General features: G+C 46.5%; 1 protein-coding gene across 3 annotated transcripts in view; it reads right to left on the bottom strand.

Moving 5' to 3' along the window:
* Positions 1 to 344: 344 nt before the first annotated feature.
* The window catches only part of LOC121284848 (tensin), a 738,828-nt gene continuing 716,975 nt past the window's right edge, over positions 345 to 22,197 (bottom strand). For 2 of the 3 annotated variants that reach the window (XM_041200650.1, XM_041200651.1), the window contains exons 7-12: positions 14,121 to 14,292; positions 10,706 to 10,756; positions 9,168 to 9,290; positions 4,731 to 4,795; positions 1,473 to 1,556; positions 345 to 712 (exon numbers count right to left, since the gene is read on the bottom strand). In XM_041200650.1, the coding sequence (XP_041056584.1) occupies positions 571 to 712; positions 1,473 to 1,556; positions 4,731 to 4,795; positions 9,168 to 9,290; positions 10,706 to 10,756; positions 14,121 to 14,292 (637 nt within the window). In that variant the 3' untranslated portion in view covers positions 345 to 570. The remainder of the gene's footprint in view (positions 713 to 1,472; positions 1,557 to 4,730; positions 4,796 to 9,167; positions 9,291 to 10,705; positions 10,757 to 14,120; positions 14,293 to 22,197) is intronic. The other variant, XM_041200652.1, reaches the window with a different exon arrangement.

Below are 22,197 nucleotides of genomic sequence, written 5' to 3'. Positions count from 1 at the left end.
AGCTTGGTTAAATCGATTAGTTTTAAAGAGGGTCTTAATTGAAGTGGACAAATTTCAGGGGGAATTTATTTTTATTCATCCCTAGTTGCCCTTGAGAAGGTGGTGGGTGAGCTGCCTTCTTGAACCGCTGCAGTCCATGTGGTGTAGGTACACCCACAGTGCTGTTAGGGAGGGAGTTCCAGGATTTTGACCCAGCGACAGTGAAGGAACGGTGATATATTTCCAAGTCAGGATGGTGAGTAACTTGGAGGGGAACCTCCAGGTGGTGATGTTCCCATCTCTTTGCTGCCCTTGTCCTTCTAGATGGTAGTGGTCCTGGGTTTGGAAGGTGCTGTCAAAGGAGTCTTGGTGAGTTCCTGCAGTACATCTTGTAGATGGAACACACACTGCTGCTACTGTGCGTCGGTGGTGGAGGGAGTGAGGGTTTGTGGATGTGGTGCTGATTAAGCGAAATTCCAGATTTTAGGGCCCAAACAGTCTTGGCCAACAATAATGAAGCGAAGGGAATGGAGGACGCACAAAAGACTAGAGTTTCCGTCTTGGGTTTCCTACACTCTAAGCCCTCAGGAATTACGGTTCATGCAAAACTGAAGACTTACCACCTTTGGCCTCGAAATTGGGAATGCTGTGCATGATGACGTGATGTAAAAATAGAGGCTTGCTGTTCATTTTTATTGTGCCAGAGAGCAGCCCACTGAAATAATGGACGTACCTGCACCAAAAGAGAGGTATCATCAACTGGAAATTCTGACAGTTGTCATCCACAGTCACAAGTACAACTCAGGCCAGGCAAGCATGAGGTACAAGTTAAATCCAAATTAATCTACACCGTCCCCATCAAACACTCCCAGGACAGGTAGAGCATGGGGTTAGATACAGAGTAAAGCTCCCTCTACACTGTCCCCATCAAACACTCCCAGGACAGGTACAGCACGGGGTTAGATACAGAGTAAAGCTCCCTCTACACTGTCCCCATCAAACACTCCCAGGACAGGTACAGCACGGGGTTAGATACAGAGTAAAGCTCCCTCTACACTGTCCCCATCAAACACTCCCAGGACAGGTACAGCACGGGGTTAGATACAGAGTAAAGCTCTCTCTACACTGACCCATCAAACACTCCCAGGACAGGTACAGCACGGGGTTAGATACAGAGTAAAGCTCCCTCTACACTGTCCCCATCAAACACTCCCAGGACAGGTACAGCACAGGGTTAGATACAGAGTAAAGCTCTCTCTACACTGTCCCCTTTGAGCAGGCAAATAATTAATTCTTATTATTCTTGACGTCTCATTCCAGAGTGATATTTGGCACAGATATGGATTTGCTCACACAATATTAGACAGTGATAAAGGGCTACATTCTTGCATCACCTGGAATGATCATCAACCAAGCCCATTATTCTCACAGTTCAGCCTCTCAAACCGAAACCACAGATATATCTGCCCTGTGTTTGACAGAGCGGGACCCACCTTCTCTGTGAGGGCTGGCCCACGGGTAGTATTTTATCCTCGTAGAATTTCTTCATGGCAAAACGGTCCAATGCCTGATCAGCACTAGGGAGGAAGGAACAACAGGTACTGTTAACTTCACTGTGAATCTGACACCAGGGATTGATTCCATTAAATGAAAGTGACAGCTATACATCCAGGAACACAGGATCATATGCATTAAGAAAGGGCACAAACTAATGTGTACATAATCAACACATACACATCTCCCTGTTCCTATATAAATAATAGAATGCACTGTGTATATAATAAGATCAGAAATAGCAGCAGGCATACACCATACGGCCCATCGAGCCTGCTCTGATATTCAATACGATCATGCCTAACCTTTGGCTTCAACTCCATTTTCCTGCCCACCCTCCATATCCCTTAATTCCCTGAGAAACCAAAAATCTATCCCATCCTTAAATGTATTCAGAGATGGAGCATCCACAACCCTGTGGGGTAGAGAATTCCAAAGATTCACAACCCTTTGAGTGAAGTAATTTCTCCTAATCTCAGTCCTGAAAAATTGACCCCTTCTCCTGAAACTGTGCTCCTGTGTTCTAGATTCCCTGACCAGGGGAAACAACCTCTGTGTCTACCCCCTTCATAATCTTGAATGTTTCAATGAGATCGCCTCTCATTCTTCTAAACTCCAGAGAACACAGACCCAATTTACTCAGCCTCTCACAGGACAAACCCCCTCATCCCAGGGACCAATCTAGTGAACCTTTTGTGTACCACCTCCGATGTAAGTATATCCTTTCTTAAATATGAAGATCAAAACTGCACATAGTACTCCAGTTGTGGTCTCACCAAAGCCCTGTACAATTGCAGCAAGACTTCTTTATTACTGTGCTCCAATCCTCTTGTGATAGGGCCAAGGTGCCACTTGCTTTCCTAACTGCTTGCTGTACCTGCATGCTAACTTTCTACAATCCTTGTACAAACACACCCAAGTCTCTCTGAACATCAACATTTATAAGTTTCACACCTTCTAAAAAAAGTTCTTTTTCTAGTCTTACGGCCAAATTGAATAACCTCACATTTCCTACATTATACTCCAACTGCCCTCTTGTTACCCACTCACTTAACCTGTCTATATCTCTTTGCATTGTCTCTGTGTCCTCCTCACAGCTTGCATTCCCATCCAGCTTTGTATCATCAGCAAAATTAGGTACATTACTCTGTCTCTTTGAGTAAGTTATTAATATAGGTTGTAAATAGCTGAGGCCCCCCAGCAATGGTCCTTGTGGCACTCTGCTTGTCACAGCCAACCAACTTGAAAATGCCCCCTTTACCCCTCTCTGCTCCCTGTCTATTAACCAATCCTCTATCCATACTAATCTATCACCCCCAACTCCACGATTCCTCATCTTGTGTATTAACCTTTTGTGTGGCACCTTATCCAATGTCACAGAAACACAAAATCACACAATGCAGAAGAGGCCCTTCGGCCCTTCGAGTCTGCAATGACACGTGAGAAACACCGGACCTACCTACCTAATCCCATTTACCAGCACTTGGCCCATAGCCTTGAATGTTATGACGTGCCAAGTGCTCATCCAGGTACTTTTTAAAGGACGTGAGGCATCACGTCTCCATCACCCTCCCAGGCAGCGCATTCCAGACCGTCACCACCCTCTGGATAAAAAAGTTTTTCCTCACATCCCCCCTAAACCCCTCAACCTTGAACTTATGCCCCCTTGTGACTGACCCTTCAACTAGCTCCCTATCCACCCTGTCCATGCCCCTCATAATCTTGTACACCTCGATCAGGTCGTTCCTCAGTCTTCTCTGTTCCAACGAAAACAACCCAAGTCTATCCAACCTTTCTTCATAACTTAAATGTTTCATCCCAGGCAACATCCTGGTGAATCTCCTCTGCACCCCCTCCAGTGCAATCACATCCTTCCTATAATGTGATGACCAGAACTGCACACAGTACTCCAGCTGTGGCCTCACTAAGGTTCTATACGACTCCAACACGACCTCCTTACTTTTGTAATCTATGCCTCGATTGATAAAGGCAAGTGTCCCATATGCCTTTTTCACCACCCCACTAACATGCCCCTCTGCCTTCAGAGATGTCCTTTGGAAATCCATGTACACCATATCTACTGGTTCCCCTTTATCTACTTTTCTTGTAGTACTCCAAAAAGCTTTAATCATAGGATCGTAGAATGGTTACTGCACAGAGGAGGCCATTCAGCCAATCATGACCTTGCCAGCTCTCTGCAAGAGCAACTCACCCAGTTCCACTCCCCTGCCTTTTCCCAGTAGCCCTGCAAATCCTTTCTCTTCAGATAATAATCCAGTTTCCTTTTGAAAGCCACGGTTGAACTTCCACGGTTGAACTTGCCTCTTCCACACTGTCAGGTAGTACATTTTTAACCACTCACCACACGCAAAAGATATTCCTCATGTCACTGTTGCTTCTTTTACAAATCATCTTTAGATCGATGTCTTCTGGTATTCAACCATTCCACCAATGGGAAGCTTTTCCCCATCTACTCTGTCCAGACCCCTCATCATTTAGAAGACCTCCATTAAATCTCCTCTCAACCTTTGTCTTTTCCAATGAAAACAGCCTCAGGCTCTCCAACTCATCCACATAACTGAAGTCTCTCATCCCTGAAAACATGCTTATGAATCTTTTCTGTACCCTCTCTAATGCCTTCACATCTTTCCCAAAGTATGGCGCCCAGAACTGGACAAAACACTTCAGCTGAGGCTGAACTAATGTTTTATAAAGGTTCATCATAATTTCCTTGCCTTTGCACTTTATGCCCCTATTTATAAAGCCCAGGATGCCACGTGCCTTTCTAACCACATTTTCAACCTGTCCTGCCATCATCAATGATTTGTACACATATACCCCCAGTCTCCCTGCTCCTGCACCTCCTTTAGAATTGTACAATTTAGTTTATTTTGCCTCTGCTCATTCTTCTTCACTGACAAGATACAGTAAAGCTTCCTCTACAATGTCTGCATCAAACATATCCAGGTCAGCGACAGCACATGTAGGATAAAGAGTAAAGCTCCTTCCATACTGTCCCTTTAAATACTTTTAGGGTGGCTACAGGCAGTAACCAGTACTGTCCTGAAATCAGTCATGTTTGACAATACTGCTGGAGTTTATAAATTTTAAATCACCTCATTCACTCACACTCCAACAGAAGACAGGAATGAAACTTTGAGTGAGAGCAGAGTCCAGCCTTGTAATGGGGCTCCTACCTGGCTGATATGTTGCTGTAATGCATGTAGGCAGCGACAACCACTCCTGTTCGCCCGCGGTTCCCCTGCATTTAGAAAACATTCAATCAGTTACCAAGCAGATGAGAAAAGGAACAATTTGTGTCTATATCAGGGAGGAATTTGGAAACTTGCTTTAATCAACCAGGGCTGTTGGAGGGGATTAAATGGGTGGGTAGAGTCAGTGATAGGGGAAAGTGTACATGGGGGTGTGGGAGGGGGATTAAGTGGGTGGGTAGAGTTAGTGATAGATGAGAGTGTACATGGAGATGTGGGAGGGGAGTGAATGGGTGGGTAGAGTTAGTGATACGGGAGAGTGTACATGGGGCTGTGGGAGGGGAGTGAATGGGTGGGTACAGTCAGTGATAGGGGAGAGTGTACATGGGGATGTGGGAGGGGAGTGAATGGGTGGGCAGAGTCAGTGATACGGGAGAGTGTACATGGGGCTGTGGGAGGGGAGTGAATGGGTGGGTAGAGTCAGTGATAGGGGAAAGTGTACATGGGGGTGTGGGAGGGGGATTAAGTGGGTGGGTAGAGTTAGTGATAGATGAGAGTGTACATGGAGATGTGGGAGGGGAGTGAATGGGTGGGTAGAGTTAGTGATACGGGAGAGTGTACATGGGGCTGTGGGAGGGGAGTGAATGGGTGGGTACAGTCAGTGATAGGGGAGAGTGTACATGGGGATGTGGGAGGGGAGTGAATGGGTGGGCAGAGTCAGTGATACGGGAGAGTGCACATGGGGATGTGGGAGGGGAGTGAATGAGTGGGTAGAGTCAGTGATAGGGGAGAGTGTACATGGGGCTGTGGGAGGGGAGTGAATGGGTGGGTAGAGTCAGTGATAGGGGAAAGTGTACATGGGGGTGTGGGAGGGGGATTAAGTGGGTGGGTAGAGTTAGTGATAGATGAGAGTGTACATGGAGATGTGGGAGGGGAGTGAATGGGTGGGTAGAGTTAGTGATACGGGAGAGTGTACATGGGGCTGTGGGAGGGGAGTGAATGGGTGGGTACAGTCAGTGATAGGGGAGAGTGTACATGGGGATGTGGGAGGGGAGTGAATGGGTGGGCAGAGTCAGTGATACGGGAGAGTGCACATGGGGATGTGGGAGGGGAGTGAATGAGTGGGTAGAGTCAGTGATAGGGGAGAGTGTACATGGGGCTGTGGGAGGGGAGTGAATGGGTGGGTATAGTCAGCGATAGGGGAAAGTGTACATGGGGATGTGGGAGGGGAGTGAATGGGTGGGTCGAGTCAGTGATAGGGGAAAGTGAGGGGGATTAAATGGGCAGGTAGAGTCATTGATAGGGGAGAGTGTATATGGGGCTCTGGGAGGGGAGTGAATGGGTGGGAGGAATCAGCGATAGGGAAGAGTGTACATGGGGCTGTGGACCATTCATTGCAGTCCAGGGTCAGGACTGGATTGCATGAGATGCTCATATAAGTCCATCACCAAGAGTGACTGAGCAGCACCCCTACTGACTGAACTGACCGAATCCAGCAGGGCACAAAAAGACTTCCATTTCTATAGCAACTTTTTAAAAATTCACTCAAGGGATGTGGGCTTCGCTGGCTGGGCCAGCATCTATTGCCCATCTCCAAATGCCCCTTGAGAAGGTGGTGGTGAGCTGCCTTCTTGAACCACTGCAGTCCATGTGGTGTAGGTACACCCACAGTGCTGGTAGGGAAGCGTTACAGGATTTTGACCCAGCGACAGCGAAGGTGGGATTATTCTCCTTAGAGCAGAGGAGGTGGAGGGGGACATTGAATAGAGGGGTTCAACGTTATGAGGGTTTTCAGTAGATTAAGTCAGCAGAAACTGTTTCCAGTGAGAGCCGAGTCAGTAGCTAGAAGAGACATTTAAAATAATTGACAGAAGAACCTGAGGGGAGAAGAGGAGAGATTTCCACACACACAGGGTTCTTATGGTCTGAAATCCACTCCCCAGCAGAATTTGATTCCAGAGGAGCTTTCAAAAGGTAATTGGACATATACTTGAAGGGGATGAATTTACAAGGACAAAGAGTGGGATGAAATTCAACTGCTTCTCAATAGGCAGTGGAACAACGAGCCGAATAGCTACCTTCAATGCTGTCAAATTCGATAGCTGGAAAACTAGGAGAAGGGGAGAAGTGGAAACATCCAAACGATTTCCTGCAGGGACTAGAGAAGAACTTTCTTCTCAACCTGAAATAGCACCCCCACCCGCAAGGATGCCTTCCATTAAATAAAATTATTTTATTTTCTCAGCCAGTCAATTTTCCAAGTCTAGTTAGATTGGCAAACGCTAAAGGGTCGAATTTACCATTCCATCAGTCAGAGACTCTGCTACTCCAGTTCTGTGGTGCCCTCCTCAGGTCAGGCTGCACCTTGTGTGTCTGCTCACAGGGTAGATATCCAAACCCTACAAAAGAGTTCAGTGTCGAGGAATGCATCGTGTCATGGACTGAGCTACATGGAGAGGTCAGTAAACCCGGGGGGGCAGGGCAAGGGCTCCGGGCACGGCGAGGGCTCTGGGGGGGTGGGGAGATGGTGGGCGGGCAGTGAAGGCTCTGGTGATTGGGGGGGGGGGGGCTTGAGGGCTCTGGGCACCGGGGTCTCTGGAGTAGCAGTGATAGTGGGTGCCCGGGATGTAAATGCTATGGTAACTTTTGCAGGGCTGTAATTGTTGGTCCCTATTTAACAACGTGTCCACACAAAGCTGGATTTTCAACACCAACATTGATGAAAACGATGTCCTGAACCAGGATAAATACCAATCATGGCAATGGGCAAGCGTTTGCCAAAGTCCGACACTGACATAATTGATGCTCAGCAGCAGAAAACAACTTCTCACAAAAAAACCCAAAAATAATTATAAATATATGTTTAATTTTCTAACTAATTTTTATTCAGAAGAGCTCCCTGTAATCTTTATAATACAGGAGGAGAGCCTGTCCTGAGTGATATTAGTGAATCAGTTTAGTTTTTACAATAATCCAACAGCTTCACGATCACTTTTTACTGAGATGATATCCTTACATTCAGACTTTTTCCATTCTGAATTCAAATTCCCAAATTTGAACTCAACCTAATTTTAACCCTGTGTAGGTGAATGGGATTTGAGTGGTTTTAAATCTCACTCGCGTTATTACAACGTAATAAGATAACCATGAATTGGCCAAAGCCAACTGAAGCAGACAGGATGGTCCTGGGGCTTTTATTTTTCTATCAGGTGTGCCGTGTATGTTATTCTGTGGACTTGATCACTGACCAGCACACGGAGGCTGGTTTTTTGTTGGTATGAATATCGAACTTATAGATACTGTTTCTCCAACCTTAGTCTGATCCACGAGATCTGCATTGCAGGACAAACGTTCAACACTCACTTCCTAAAATCAGGTGCTCCATGTGATCACTTGGGCATAGTAACTGGAATTGTGGAATGTGAATCCCAACAGGAGGTGGGAAAGCAGAAAGGGAAGAAGCTGAAGAAAGGAATTCAATAGTTACAGGTAATGCAGCCTGAAGATGATTGGCAATAAACAACAGGTGATGGGTTAAAGAGATCAAATGGGATCAATCACAATGTCATTTAGTCATTACAGCACAGAAGGAGGCCATTCGGTCCATGCCATTAGCATAGGATGGGAGTCACATATCAGACGAACTGGGGATGGGTGGCAAGTTTCATTCACTGAAGGGCATCAGGGAACCAAGTGAGTTTTACAACAATCTGACAGCTTCATGGTCACTTTTATTGAGACCAGCTTTCAGCTGAATTGAAACACTCAAACAGTCACAGTTCCCTGGATTTTTTGTCCAGTAGCAGAATCACTACAGTGTTCGGTGCCTCTAGTATTGACAGACTGCAGCCCCAGGTTGACATTAGAATGACGAGCTTCTCCTGCGGTTAACCTTGATTTTAGCTGCTTAGACATAATTTTATTGATCTGCTAATGTCAAAAAGAAATGATGCCTACTATACTTTTTCTTCTTACTTCTTTCCTTTATTGAGGGTTGATGGGTTCCGGAGACTTGTCAAAGTTTTAAAAAAATGAACAAAATGATGCCTGATTCAGCTGGCGAATTTGGAGGATATCTCGATCATCAGTGATCATTCAGAAACTGGCACATTTCGAAAGAATGAAAACACAGCAATGCTAAGAATCGAACGTGTAAATATATTTCTGGGACAAAATTGGGAGAGTTATGCAAAACAATGTGTGGAACCTTAAAGCAAAATAATGGAACACTAAAAGGATAAAGACTGTGGGAGAGTTGCTGTTTTAATGTTATTTGCTAACCCTGTACAGGTGAGTGATGGCGCCCGGACCCTTTCTGCTCTGTATGGGGTCAACGATCACTGGCTGGCCAGACAGAGAGCAGGAACAGCGGAGTTTTCACATTGAAAAGTTACAAAAGGAAGGAGGTATGGGGGCCCTTACCTTGTTGTGAATGACAACCACATGCTGAGGGTCAGAGTTCAACCAGGTGTCCATGGCTTTGCAGATGCTGCAGATCTTGTCCAGTGGAGGGGCATGGAGATCCGGCCAACCAAAGTCCACCACCTGCGATGGCAAAACACATCTTGGTGAAACTAGAAGCTGCAGACACAATGCAACGTGTACACTCTTCACTGTGAGTTGCTATTGCCTCCACCTACCACCAGAGGGAGAAGCATCACCTGCACCCCCGCCACCCCACTTCCACTGATAGAGCAAACTCAGGCCACTTAAACAGAACAGTTCCATGCTTATAGGTTCAAGGTTCTTTGAACCAGCTTTCCACCATCCTCTCCCGCAATCCCTGATCCTTATGAGATTAGGACCATCGCTCCCGGTAACTCACCCAGTGACTTACTCTTCACATGTCAGCGTGGACACCGAGGGTCAATACAATACCAATCCATTGAGAGTGTCAAAACCAAGGCTGAACATGGTCAATCCCACTCTGGGTCACTCAGCCCAGTATGAAGATGGAACCTGGGCTATTGCTGCTCTGACAACCAGAGCAGGGAATGTGAACTTGGTGAATGAATGAGGGGAATGAAAGCTGGGCGGAGGACACAGAGAGGTTGCAAAGTGACACAGACAGGTTAAGTGAATGGCCAACAATGGGAAGATAGAATGTAATGTGGGGAATGTGAGGTTATTCACTTTGTAAGAATAGAAAAGCAGAATATTTTTTAAAAGGTGTGAAACTGGTATATGTTGATGTTCAAAGAGGCTTAGTGTGCTCGTACATGGAATGCACAAAGTTAGTATGTAGGTGCAGCATGTACTTAGGAAGGTAAATGGCAGGTAGGCCTTTATTGCAAGGGGATTGGATTACAGGAATAAAGAAGTCTTGCTACAATTGTAGCTTTAGTGAGACCACACCTAGAATATGGTATACAGTTTTGATCTCCACATTTAAGAAAGGATATGGAGGTGGTACAGCAAAGGGGGTTGCCTTTTGATGAGGAGCTGAGTAAATTGGGTTTATATTCTCCGGAGTTTAGACGAATGAGAGACAATCTCATTGAAACATTCAAGTCTATGAAGGGGCTTGATAGGGGAGATACTGAGAGGTTGTTTCCACTGACTGGGGAATCTAGAACATGGGGGCACAGTCTCAGGATAAGAGGTGAATTATTTAGGACTGAGATGGGGAGAAATTGCTTCGCTCAAACGGTTGTGAATGTTTGGAATTCTCTACCTCTGAGGGTTGTGGATGCTCTATCACTGAATGGACTTAAGGCAGGGATAGACAGATATATGGTCTCTCAGGGAATTAAGGGAAATGGTGATTAGGAAAAAAAGTGGAGTTGAAGCCCAAGATCAGCCACTATTGTACTGAATGGTGGAGCAGGCTCCTATTTGCTTATGTTCTTATAACATAGTGTGAAGTGGATCAGCCTTTGGATGAGGACAGATGCTGCACAGACACTGGAGGAGATGGGAGCTCTCATACTGCGATGTTTGTCCTCTGCTTACAGCCTTACCTTAGGGTTGAGTTTACTGATGTCATGGCGTTGTTCAGACAGGTTAAAAAGCTGAAAATAGAAAGGAAATGGACTAATGAGAACTGTTTGCAATTACACAGCTCAATCCCACAGGGGACAGGTACAATTTCATAACCTGTCATAAATGCTTCAATCACAGAAAATGGTTCATCTTTAAGGACTAAGAATATTCTGGAAGAATTTGTGATTTTTCAAAGACACTGTCCCTTAAAGGGTTAATGCAGGACTCTGGTTGCTGCTGTTCCTGAAAAAGACAGCATTTTACAGAAAAAGATAATTAACCAGGTTTTTTAAAAATGGAGGAAAACCTTTTGATCGCAGTGGACAGTTTGCAAAAGGGTCACCTGGTGATTTAAGGCTTTTCAAACAAAACCAGCCCTTGAAAATGGGGTTTTAAAAAGCAAATTACCACAAAGGTTGGTGGATGATTTGTATTATTCCACCGTTAGCTTTGCAAAAATAGCATCTCATGCTTAAGGTCCTCATGAGTTTCATGAAGTTACTGCATTCGCAAATGAATCGCCCATTAAACATCAAGACAGCTTTTAACCGAGTGTGGTATCAAAGTGCACTAGCAAAACTAAAGCCTCTGGGAATCGGGGGAAAAACTCTCCACTGGATGGAGTCATGCCTAAGGACTGTGAATGGTGCAGAACATTGTACAATCATCTGTAAACATCCCCTAGCTTACAGTGGAACAGCACAAATCATCCAGCAACTTGTAATTCATGGGAAATCTCTTCCTCACCACAAGTTACTGGCTGATTTGTTCATTAGTAATGGCTAGCGTCATTTGCACACCATTATCTTTAGAGCAAATTCTGGCCCCGTAATTCCTCTTGGGGAGAATCCAATGCTAGGAGTCATCAATGTTGGACAGCCACTAGGAAATCCAATTAGGCATTCAGGAAAATACTTCTATACACAGAGAGTGGGGAGAATGTGGAACTCACTCCCACAAGAAGTGGTTGAGGTGAATAGTATAAATACATTTAAGGAGAAGCTGGATAAACACACGAGGAAGAAAGGAATAGAAGGATATGCTGAAAGGGTAAGATGAAGTAAGTATTGTGGGAAGAGGCTCATGTAGAGCATAAACATCAGCATAGGCCAGCTGATTCTGTGCTGTAAACTCTATTCAATTCTATGGTTTGTTATGACCAAGATGGGAGGAGTGCACTGTCTGTCCCTAGTCTCAAAGCAAGATGGTTGTGGCTGTTGGAAATCAATCATCTCAGTTCCAGGACATCACTGCAGGAGTTCCTCAGGGTTGTGTCCTAGGTCCAACCATCTTCAGCTGCTTCATCAATGACCTTCCTTCCATCATTAGGTCAGAAGTGGGGATGTGCGCTGATGATTACACAATGTTCAGAACCATTCAGAACTCCTCAGATACTGAAGCAGCCCATGTCCAAACGCAGCAAGACCTGGACAATATCCAGGCTTGGGCTGACAAGTGGTAAGTAACATTCATGCCACACAAGTGTCAGGCAATCACCATCTCCAACAAGAGAGAATCTAACCATCGCCCCATAACATTCAATTACATTACCATTGCTGAATTCCCAACTATCAAAATCCTGAGGGTTACATTGATCAGAAACTGAACTGGACTAGCCATATAAATACTGTGGCTACAAGAGCAGGTCAGAGGCTAGGAATCGTGCAACAAGTAACTCACCTTCTGACTCCCCAAAGCCTGTCCACCATCTATGAGGCACAAGTCAGGAGTGTGATGGAATATTCCCCACTTGCCTGGATGAGTGCAGCTCCCGCAAAGCTGAAGAATGTTGACATCATCCGGGACAAAACAGCCCGACTGATTGGCACCCCATCCATAAACATTCACTCCCTCCACTACTGACACACAATGGCAGCAGATACAAGATGTACTGCAGAAACTCACTAAGGCTCCTTTGACAGTACCTTCCAAACTCATGACCTCTACCAGCTAGAAGAACAAGATCAGCAGATGCATGAGAACACCAGCTCCTGGAAGCTCCCCTCTAAGTCACTTACCCATCCTGACTTGGAACTATATTGCCATTCCATCATTATCGCTGGGTCAAAATCTTGGAACACCTTTCCAAACAGCACTGTGGGTGTACCTACCCCACATGGACTGCAGCGGTTCAAGAAGGCAGCTTGCCACCACCTTCTCAAAAGGCAATTAGGGTTGGGCAATAAATGCTGGCCTAGCCAGTGATGCCCACATCCCATGAATGAATTAAAATAGCTCATAAGGAGGAAAAACATCAACATGTACCAGATGGGTTGAATGGCCTGTTGCTGTGCTTTAAATACTTTGCAACTTTGCTATAATGTGGAATCCAGAATTGCTTACAGTAACTCCAAGTGTGGTCAAATCAAGGGTCTATATAAGTTTAACATGACATTCTGCTTTGAAAAACTATCCCTCTAAAAACAAACCCAGTACTTTATTTGTATTTTTATATCTTTGTTAACCTCCATTGCTACTTGTAGTGATTTGTAAAGCTGTACCTCCCTCCCAACTTCCTTTGCTCTATTTCCTGACTGAAACTTTAATTTTCTAATGATTGTGTACATCCCTTATTCTTCTAACCAAAACTTACCTCACACTTATCCATATTGACATTAATTTGCCAATTCTGAAAGGTTATTAATGTCTTGCTATATTTTGTTGCTGTCCTCCTCTCTATTACCTACACTCCCAATTTAGTGTCATCCACAGATGTGGAAATTGTACTTCCAATTTCTGGATGCAAATCATTTCTTTAAATGGTGAACAACAGTGATCCCATCACGAATCCTTGTGGAACACCACTTCCCACCATCTGTCAGACGACGTAACTATATTTAACCCCTACCCTCTTTTTTTATTTTGTTGCCAGTTTTATGGGGCTGGTGTAGAAGGAGCTTTACTCTGTATCTAACCCCATGCTGTACCTGTCCTGGGAGTGTTTGATGGGGACAGTGTAGAGGGAGCTTTACTCTGTATCTAACTCCATGCTGTTCCTGTCCTAGGAGTGTTTGATGGGGACGGTGTAGAAGGAGCTTTACTCTCTATCTAACCCCGTGCTGTTCCTGTCCTGGGAGTGTTTGATGGGGACGGTGTAGAAGGAGCTTTACTCTGTATCTAACCCCGTGCTGTACCTGTCCTGGGAGTGTTTGATGGGGACGGTGTAGAAGGAGCTTTACTCTATGTCTATGCTCCTGCTGTCCCTGTCCTGGGAGCATTTGATGGGGACGGTGTAGAGGGAGTTTTACTCTGTATCTAACCCCGTGCTGTACCTGCCCTGTGAGTGTTTGATGCTGACACTGAAATGGAAATGGTCCGACTTCCAGGATTAATATCTCTCATTCAGTCATGTACAATTATTAAAATACAGAATGAAGAAAACAAAATACTAACTAGATAGTTCTCGCCATGTTTGGACATCAGCATCTGTGCGACCTCCTTCAGGTTGGCACGGTAACCCTGCTCCTCCGCACCCGAGGGAAAGGAGACTGAAATGATGCGCTCAGTGATGTACGTCAGATCAAGGTCGGAACTCTCCTCCATGGTCTGGGACAGGCTCACACTCCTAATGAACAGAAAGAAAACACAATCCAGACCAGCCAAAGATCATGTAAATATACAGCAGGAAGCAGGCTAAAGGGAATTATTCACTCCTGTCTTGTTGATGTGTGTCTCAGTGTCAGCTCCTGCTAATAAAATCATAGAATATTTGCAGCACAGAAGGAGGCCATGCAGTCCATCGAGTTCATCCCAGCTCTCTGCAAGAGCAATTTAGTTAGAAAACTCTACTCTACCGTGCCATTTTTACATAGTGCTGCAAATCTTTCCCCTTCAGGTGCTTATCAAATTCCCCTTTGACGGCTATTGAATTCCACTGTCAGGCACTGCATACCAGATCATAACCACTCATTGTGCAAAGAGATTTTGCTGCATTTCTTCTTTGGTCCTTTTGCCATTCACCTTAAATCTGTTTCCCCTGGTTCCCAAAACTTTTGCCAATGGGAACAGTTTCTCTCAATCTACCGTGTCCAGACCCCTCATGATCTTGAACACCTCCACCAAATCTCTTTTCAATCCTCTCTTCTCTAAGGAGAACTGTCCCAATTTTGCTAATCTATCCCTGTAACTGAAGTCTCTTATTCCAGGAACCATTCTTGCAAATCGTTTTTGCATCTCCAAAGCCTTCACATCCTTCCTAAAGTGTGCTGCTGAAAATTGGACTAATTCCTCCAGTTGAGGTTGAACCAGTTTTACAAAGATTCATCATAATTTCCTTGTTTTTGTACTCTATGTCTCTATTTATAAAGCCCATGATGTCATATGCTTTTTAACCACTTTCTCAACCTGCTCTGTCATCTTGAATGATTTATTCACATACACCTCCAGGTCTCTCTGTTCCTGAACCCACTTTAGAATTGTATCCTTTGTTTTATATCACTTCTCCTCATTCCTCCTACAAAAATGAATCAGTTCTCAATTTCCCGGCATTAAATTTCATCTGGCACCTGTCTGCCCATTCCATCGGCCTTTTTATGTCCTGTGGAAGTCTATCACCATCCTTCTCTCAGTTCACAATACTTCCAAGTTTTGTCTCAAATGAAATTGTTGAAATTGTGCCATTTATGCCGAAATAAGGTCATTAATAAAGATCAGGAAAAGCACCAAAAACTGATCCCTGTATAACCCCAACATATACTGCCCTCCAGTCCAAAAAAACTTTTTTTTTTTAATTCCTTCATGGAATGTGGGCTTCGCTGGCTGTGCCAGCATTTATTGCCCATCCCTAGTTGCCCTTGAGAAGGTGATGGTGAGCTGCATTCTTGAACCGCTGCGGTCCATGTGGTGTAGGTACACCCACAATTCCTTTAGGGAGGGAGTTCCAGGGTTTTGACCCAGTTATTCATCACAACTCTCTTTTTCCTGTCGCTCAGCCAACTTCATATACATGGTGTCACCATCCCTTTCATGCCATGGGCTTTAACTTTGCTGTTGTCCTGCACTTTATTAAATTTCTTTTGGAAGGCCATGTACAGAACCGCACACAATAGCCCAGCTGAGGCTGAACAAGTTATTGGCATAAATTCAACACAACCTCTTTGCTCTTGTACTGTATGGCCCTACCAATACAGTAAGTGCTCACTTAAAGTTGTGGTAGCCTTTCCGAAAATGGCAACTTTAAATGAAACAACTTAATGTGAATCATGGGTTCCCACAGGAAACAATGTAAAAGCCAGAATTAGGTTCTTTTGGACATGTCTTGCCTGGGAAAACCAATGTACAAGTTGAAATGTTGTAACATACATGTGCAGCACTGTGCTTTCCTAGCTGGAATAACTTGCAAAGTAAAATAAATCACTGAATATAACAGAAATGCTGTATACGTTCAAATTAGATAACACTAAATCACTCAAGCAAGTGAATAGCACAACGTGTTTCTCTCCCACCGCTAACTTGTTGCGTGCTTTCCTTTCTCATTCGGTCTCACTCTCTGTGTCTCTCTCCCCTTTCTCACTCTCTGTGTCTCTCTCCCCTTTCTCACGTTTGTCTCCATCTCTACTTTCCCACTCCCTCTGTCTGTCTCTCCCAGTCCCTGGGCAGAATGATGGAAAACAGGAGGGAAGGAAGGTTTTGCAAAGGGATGGAGGAGGAGGGGTAATGATGGGAGACCGAGGGGTGGGAGGCTGGAGCTCAACAAAAGAAACTGAAACACTGACAACAAGGGGGTGAATGGGATACCACATGTATGACCGGAAGGATTGCATGCAGACGCCGGAATAGAAAAAGGGGGGCTTGTTAGTGTGACACAAAGGAGGGGGATGGGGGGGGGGTCACACAGAGACTCATGGGAGGGGCAGTTAGGCTGAGAAAGAATGTAGTCTTCAGCCATGAGGGCAATGGGGAACCTTGTAAAGTCAAAGCTTTTGGACTGGGGTTGCAGTTAGGATTCAGAGATTAGAGACACTCCTCGGGCTCTATGAACAGGAGTCAGAGAGTGGAGGCAGTACCACATAATACACATTTGTACCAGGTATCCTGAGAATTGCCATGACTCATACATCCTGAGTCACTCCCAAGTGCCTCAGATTTTTGAAGGGCCTGTGCCTGCAAGGGATGGCTGCTTGAGGATAAGGGTACCCACTGAAACAGTGGCTCATGACCCTGATGCGTCAGACTCAGTAGTTCAGAGGAGTTAAAGAAGCTCAAGAAGCTTGACACCATCCAGAAGAAAGCAGCCACTTGTTTGGCACCACATCCACAAACATTCACTCCCTCCACCACTGACACACAGTAGCAGCAGTGTGCACCATCTACAAGATACACTGCAGGAATTCACCAAGGCTCCTTAGACAGCACCTTCCAAACCCACGACCACTACCATCTAGAAGGATAAGGGCTTCAGACACATGGGAACACCAGCACCTGAAAGTTCCCCTCCAAGTCACGCACCATCCTGACTTGGAAGTGTAGCACCGTTCCTTCACTATCACTCGGTCAAAATCCTGGAACTCCTTCCTAACAGCACTGTGGATGTACCTACACCACATGGACTGCAGAGGTTCAAGAAGGCAGCTCACCACCACCTTCTCAAGGGCAACTAGGGATGGACAAAAAATGCTGGCCCAGCCAGCAAAGCCCACAGCCCATGAATGAATAAGAAAGAGGAGATAAAACACAGCTCCACACAGCCCCTAATTAAGCAGACTATTAGCATTCTGAAGATGCACTTCAAATGTTTGGACTGCACAGGTGGTGCACTACAGTACACTCCTGCTAGGTTTCCCGCATCATTGCTGTGTGTTGTGCCCTTCACAACCTGCCCAGAGGCTGAAATGGAAGAGGATGAGAGCTCTTTGGAGAATGAAGATCAGGAGGCCCAGGAACATCAAGAGGCTGATGAGGGTCAATTGAATGCAATGACACCATCCAGGAAGCAAAACATGGGAGGTGTGCCCCTGTCATTTTAATTGCTACCAGGTTCCAGAAGGTAAGGGGAGATGGCCACATTTTTCCTGGCCCTGAATGCCATTCTATTGCATTGAAAAGGGTCGTCCAACCAGTCACATTGAAAGCAAGTCCAACATTGACACTTGCATCTTCTAGCCTCATCATTAACCAAGCCATGACCTCAAAGAAGGTCAGTGGTATCCTCTGTATGCATTTGCTCTGGGAAGTGAAAGTCCACTCAACAGCAAGAACGCTACGAAAGTTCACTTGAAGCAGTTGTTTCTGCATTAATGAGAAATTACAGTGGGCAGTGAGATGAGGAGATGGTTAGGGATATCATCCTTGTCCAGGTCTTGTGCTTTGGCACCACCGCTGAGGAGACACAATTGCTGCTAATCTGTCAAGACATTGCCTCACACAATGGTGTGTCATTAGGAAGAAGGGTTACAAACACTGTAATCACACACTTCCAATAAAGATTTTAAAACATCTCCCTGACATTGCACAAGGGTGCAGAGACCTCAGTGAGGTTGATGTTATATGAATGTGAACCTCACAGACGGAGACTATCACTGAGTGAGAGGATGGCTAAACCTCAAAACAAGAGGATTCATATATACATAATCATAATGCCTTCAGTTGACCAAGCCATTCTCATAAACATCTAATATATTTACAAGAGAGCAATATTTTTACAGTGGTTTCCCCACCCAGGACTGACGACCTGTGCTCCAAAACTTGATGCACCCCTAGCCCAGCTGTTCCAATTCAGCTACAGCATTGACAGCTACCCAGCATTGTGGAAAAGTGACCAGATATGACCTGGCCAATTACATCCCCATCAGTCTACTCTCGACCATCCGTAAAGTGATGGAAGGGGTCATCAACAGTGCTATCAAGCAGCACTTGCTTAGCAATAACCTGCTCCCTGATGCCTAGTTTGGGTTCCACCAGGGTCATTCAGCTTCTAACCTCATTACAGCCTTGGTTCGAACATGGACAAAAGAGCTGAACTCCTGAGGTGAGGTGAGAGTGACTGCCCTTGGCATCAAGGCAGCATTTGACTGAGTGCGGCATCAAGGACCCCCAGCAAAACGGGAGTCAATGGGAACCAGGGGAAAAATCTCTGCTGGTGGGAGTCATACCCAGCACAAAGGAAGATGGTTTTGATTGTTGGAGGTCAGTCATCTCAGCTCCAGGACATCACTGCAGGAGTTCCTCAGGGTAGTGCCCTCGGCCCAGCTGCTTCATCAATGACCTTCCTTCCATCATAAGGTCAGGAGTAGGGATGTTTGCTGATGATTGCACAATGTTCAGCACAATTCACGACTCCTCAGATACTGAAGCAGTCCATGTCCAAATGCAGCAAGGTCTGGACAATGTCTAGGCTTGGGCTGACAAGTGGCAAGTAACATTCATGCCACACAAGTGCCAGGCAACGACCCTCTCCAACAAGAAAAAAATCTAACAACAACCCCTTGATGTTCAATGGCATTACCATCACTGAATCCCCCACTATCAACATCCTGGGGTTTACCATTGACCAGAAACTGAACTGGACTAGCAATATAAATTTTGTGGCTACAAGAGCAGGTCAGAGTCTAGGAATCCAGCGGTGAGTAACTCACCTCCTAACTCCCCAAAGCCCGTCCACCATCTACAAGGCACAAGGCAGGAAAGTGATGGAATCTTCTCCAATTGCCTGGATGAGTGCACCTCCAACAACACTCAAGAAGCTTGACACCATCCAGGACAAAGCAGCCTGTTTGATTGGCACCCCATCCCCAATCATTCACTCCCTCCACCACCGACGCACAGTGGCTGCAGTGTGTACCATCTACAAGATGCACTGCAGAAACTCACCAAGGCTCCTTAGGTAGCACCTTCCAAACCCACGACCACTATCATCTGGGAGAGCAAGGGCAGCAGATAGATGGGAACACTACCACCTGGAAGTTCCCCTCCAAGTCACTGACCATCCTAACTTGGAAATATATCACCATTTCTTCACTGTCGCTAGGTCAAAATCCCTCCCTAACAGCACTGTGGGTGTACCTACACCACATAGACTGCAGTGGTTCAAGAAGGCAGCTCACCACCAGCTTCTCAAGGGTAACTAGGTATCGGCAATAAACACAATGCCTGGGTGCAGCCCCGATATCCGCAGCATAGGAGGAGGCAGTCTGCAGGCTGATACACCTTGATGTCTGTGGTGACTTTGGAAGACATCCACTGGTGATCTGAGGCCTGGAGAGGCCTGGCCTGATTAGGGTAACCTGCTCAGGGGCAGAAGCACCCTTGTTGGCCTGAGCGGCTGGAGTTGAAGGCATCACAGGCAAAGGGGCTCCTGAATGGCTGGACACCCTTTGTGTCCTGAGAGGAGGCCCTCAGGGTGTCCGGCTGATGCTGATCCTCCCTTTGGGTTTCTGAGGGCTCCTCCCTTGACTCCTTGAGGAGAAAGTGCACCTGGATGGAGGTCAAAGTGCCTCATCGCCCTCTCGCCATACATTGACAGTGCCCACCGGGGTGTTTGGCCATGGAGCACAGGGCCGAGCACAAATCCGGCAAAACCTGCTAGACCAAGGTCTCCATGATGGTTGCCAACTTTCTTATGGTGGTTTTGAGTCACTCATGTTGGGGCCATGTCATCAAACAGAACGCAAACAGACTCCTCCATCCTTTGCTCTAATCTGCTGAATGACTGTCGAACCTCTGCCTGATGTTTCGCCACTGCCTGTTGTTGCATCTCCAGCATTGAGTTGGCGGCCGCTCGCAGAGGCTCATCATTTGATTCAGCCTGAGCAGGTGGCTGGTCTGCAGCAGCCCTCCGAGTGCCTGACCAGTGCTGTCCCTGACTCCAACTGCTGCGGGGACGTGTCAGTGAGGTGTTCTCCAGTAGGTGAGCCCGAGTCTAATCTAGAGCAATGCCCCACCAAGATGTGTGTCGCTGCACTGTTGGAGGGTGCAGGTGAGCGCAGTGACCATTCTTCCTCAGCTTCCTCTTCAGACATGGTGTAGAGGCTGGGACTTATGGTGGCCAGTCTTGTGGGCCTCAATCTGCTGGTGCCTGTAAGAGGGAGAAGAGGGTTTTAGTTGATGATCATGCAGATTACAAGATTGCATGTCACTCACTGTGAATGTCAGAGTGTGAGGAACTGATAGAGGAGTGATCCGCACTGGTTTGCTGAGACAATCCGATCTCCCCTTCCCCACAGGAGGGATCCCTGTCCTCCCCAGTGATCCCAGCAGCATCCTCCTCGAATTCCACGAGGGAAATTAGTTGGCTGTCCCTCCCCCTGGTCCGCGCTCTTTCACACCAGCTTGCCCTGGATGAAGGCAAAAGAAAAGCACATGATAAGAAGGGATGGAGCAGGGTTTGGGAAAGATGCTTGCCTCCTGTGTGTGGTGAGCCCTCTCCAGAAGAGTCTGAGGATGTATTGTGAGCAGCATGATAGCTGGGCTGGTCATGATGTGAAAGTTTCTGTGAGACAATAAATGGTGAAATGTGTCTCCTGATAATGGTTGTGTGAAATCCCTGAAGAGGGTAGGTAGCCCTTTAAGTACATGATGCCATGACGAGAGTTTGACATTGGAGAGAGTTGAAGGATGACTTACCCTGGTGAGATTATTCATCCTCTTCCTACACTGGATCATGTTGTGGGTGTGGTGGCCAGCCACACTGACATCCTCTGTGATAGCCTCCCAAGCAGGAGAGGTGAGGCTGATGTACTTTCTGGAGGCGTCCCTGGGATCATCCCTATACATCCGCACTCCTCTTTTCAAGGAATGGAGGGCATTGTGGCTGAAGTGGGTAAAGCCTCTTCTTTAGACTTCTGGCTGCCTTCTTCTGGGTGGAAAACATCTCTAACAGTCTCCTGGAGACAGGTAGGCTGGAGAGAGTGAGATGAGTGTGCTCGGCTGTCATTTAAATATGGCGCCTAGACCATTGACCCCACCAGGTAATGGCAGGGTGGACGAATCAGTTACCAGCCTGCCGGGTGATTCGGAGAGATACTTGCCAGTGCACAATTAATGAGCTTGCGCATGCAGAATTGGGCGCGATTTCATGTCACTCCGCACTGCGGGATTCCCGCCACAGAACCCACCACCACCACAATTCATTTCAAAAATGGAAAATTCTGCCCTTTCTCTCTCTCTCTCTCTCTCCTTTCCCACTTTGCCCCTGTCTCTCTCTCTCTCTCTCTCTCAAGCCTGGAGGCCCTCCTGACAGTCTGTAGGGGCTGAGCCCCTGTCCTGGGTCCCTGATGTAGCCTTGGTGGGGGGTGGGGGGGGGGGGGGGGGGGGCGGGGGGAGAGGAGGGTGCAGTGGATGGAATGGGGGTTTGTGGGGGGGTGGGGGGCAGGAGTGCAGATGGAGTGGGAGACCCTGCTCCCTTGCACCACCCCTCCCCTGCCCCAGGTCACTCTCACTTCACCACCCGATCGGCAGCCAGCAGCTTACAGCCCCTGCCCTGGGCTCCTGCTCCCAGATCTTAGGCCTCGCTCTCTCCACACAGCCTGGGTTT

Source organism: Carcharodon carcharias, chromosome 12 (assembly GCF_017639515.1).
Source record: "Carcharodon carcharias isolate sCarCar2 chromosome 12, sCarCar2.pri, whole genome shotgun sequence".
Taxonomy (NCBI): domain Eukaryota; kingdom Metazoa; phylum Chordata; class Chondrichthyes; order Lamniformes; family Lamnidae; genus Carcharodon; species Carcharodon carcharias.
This window is presented reverse-complemented; position numbering and strand designations above follow the sequence as displayed.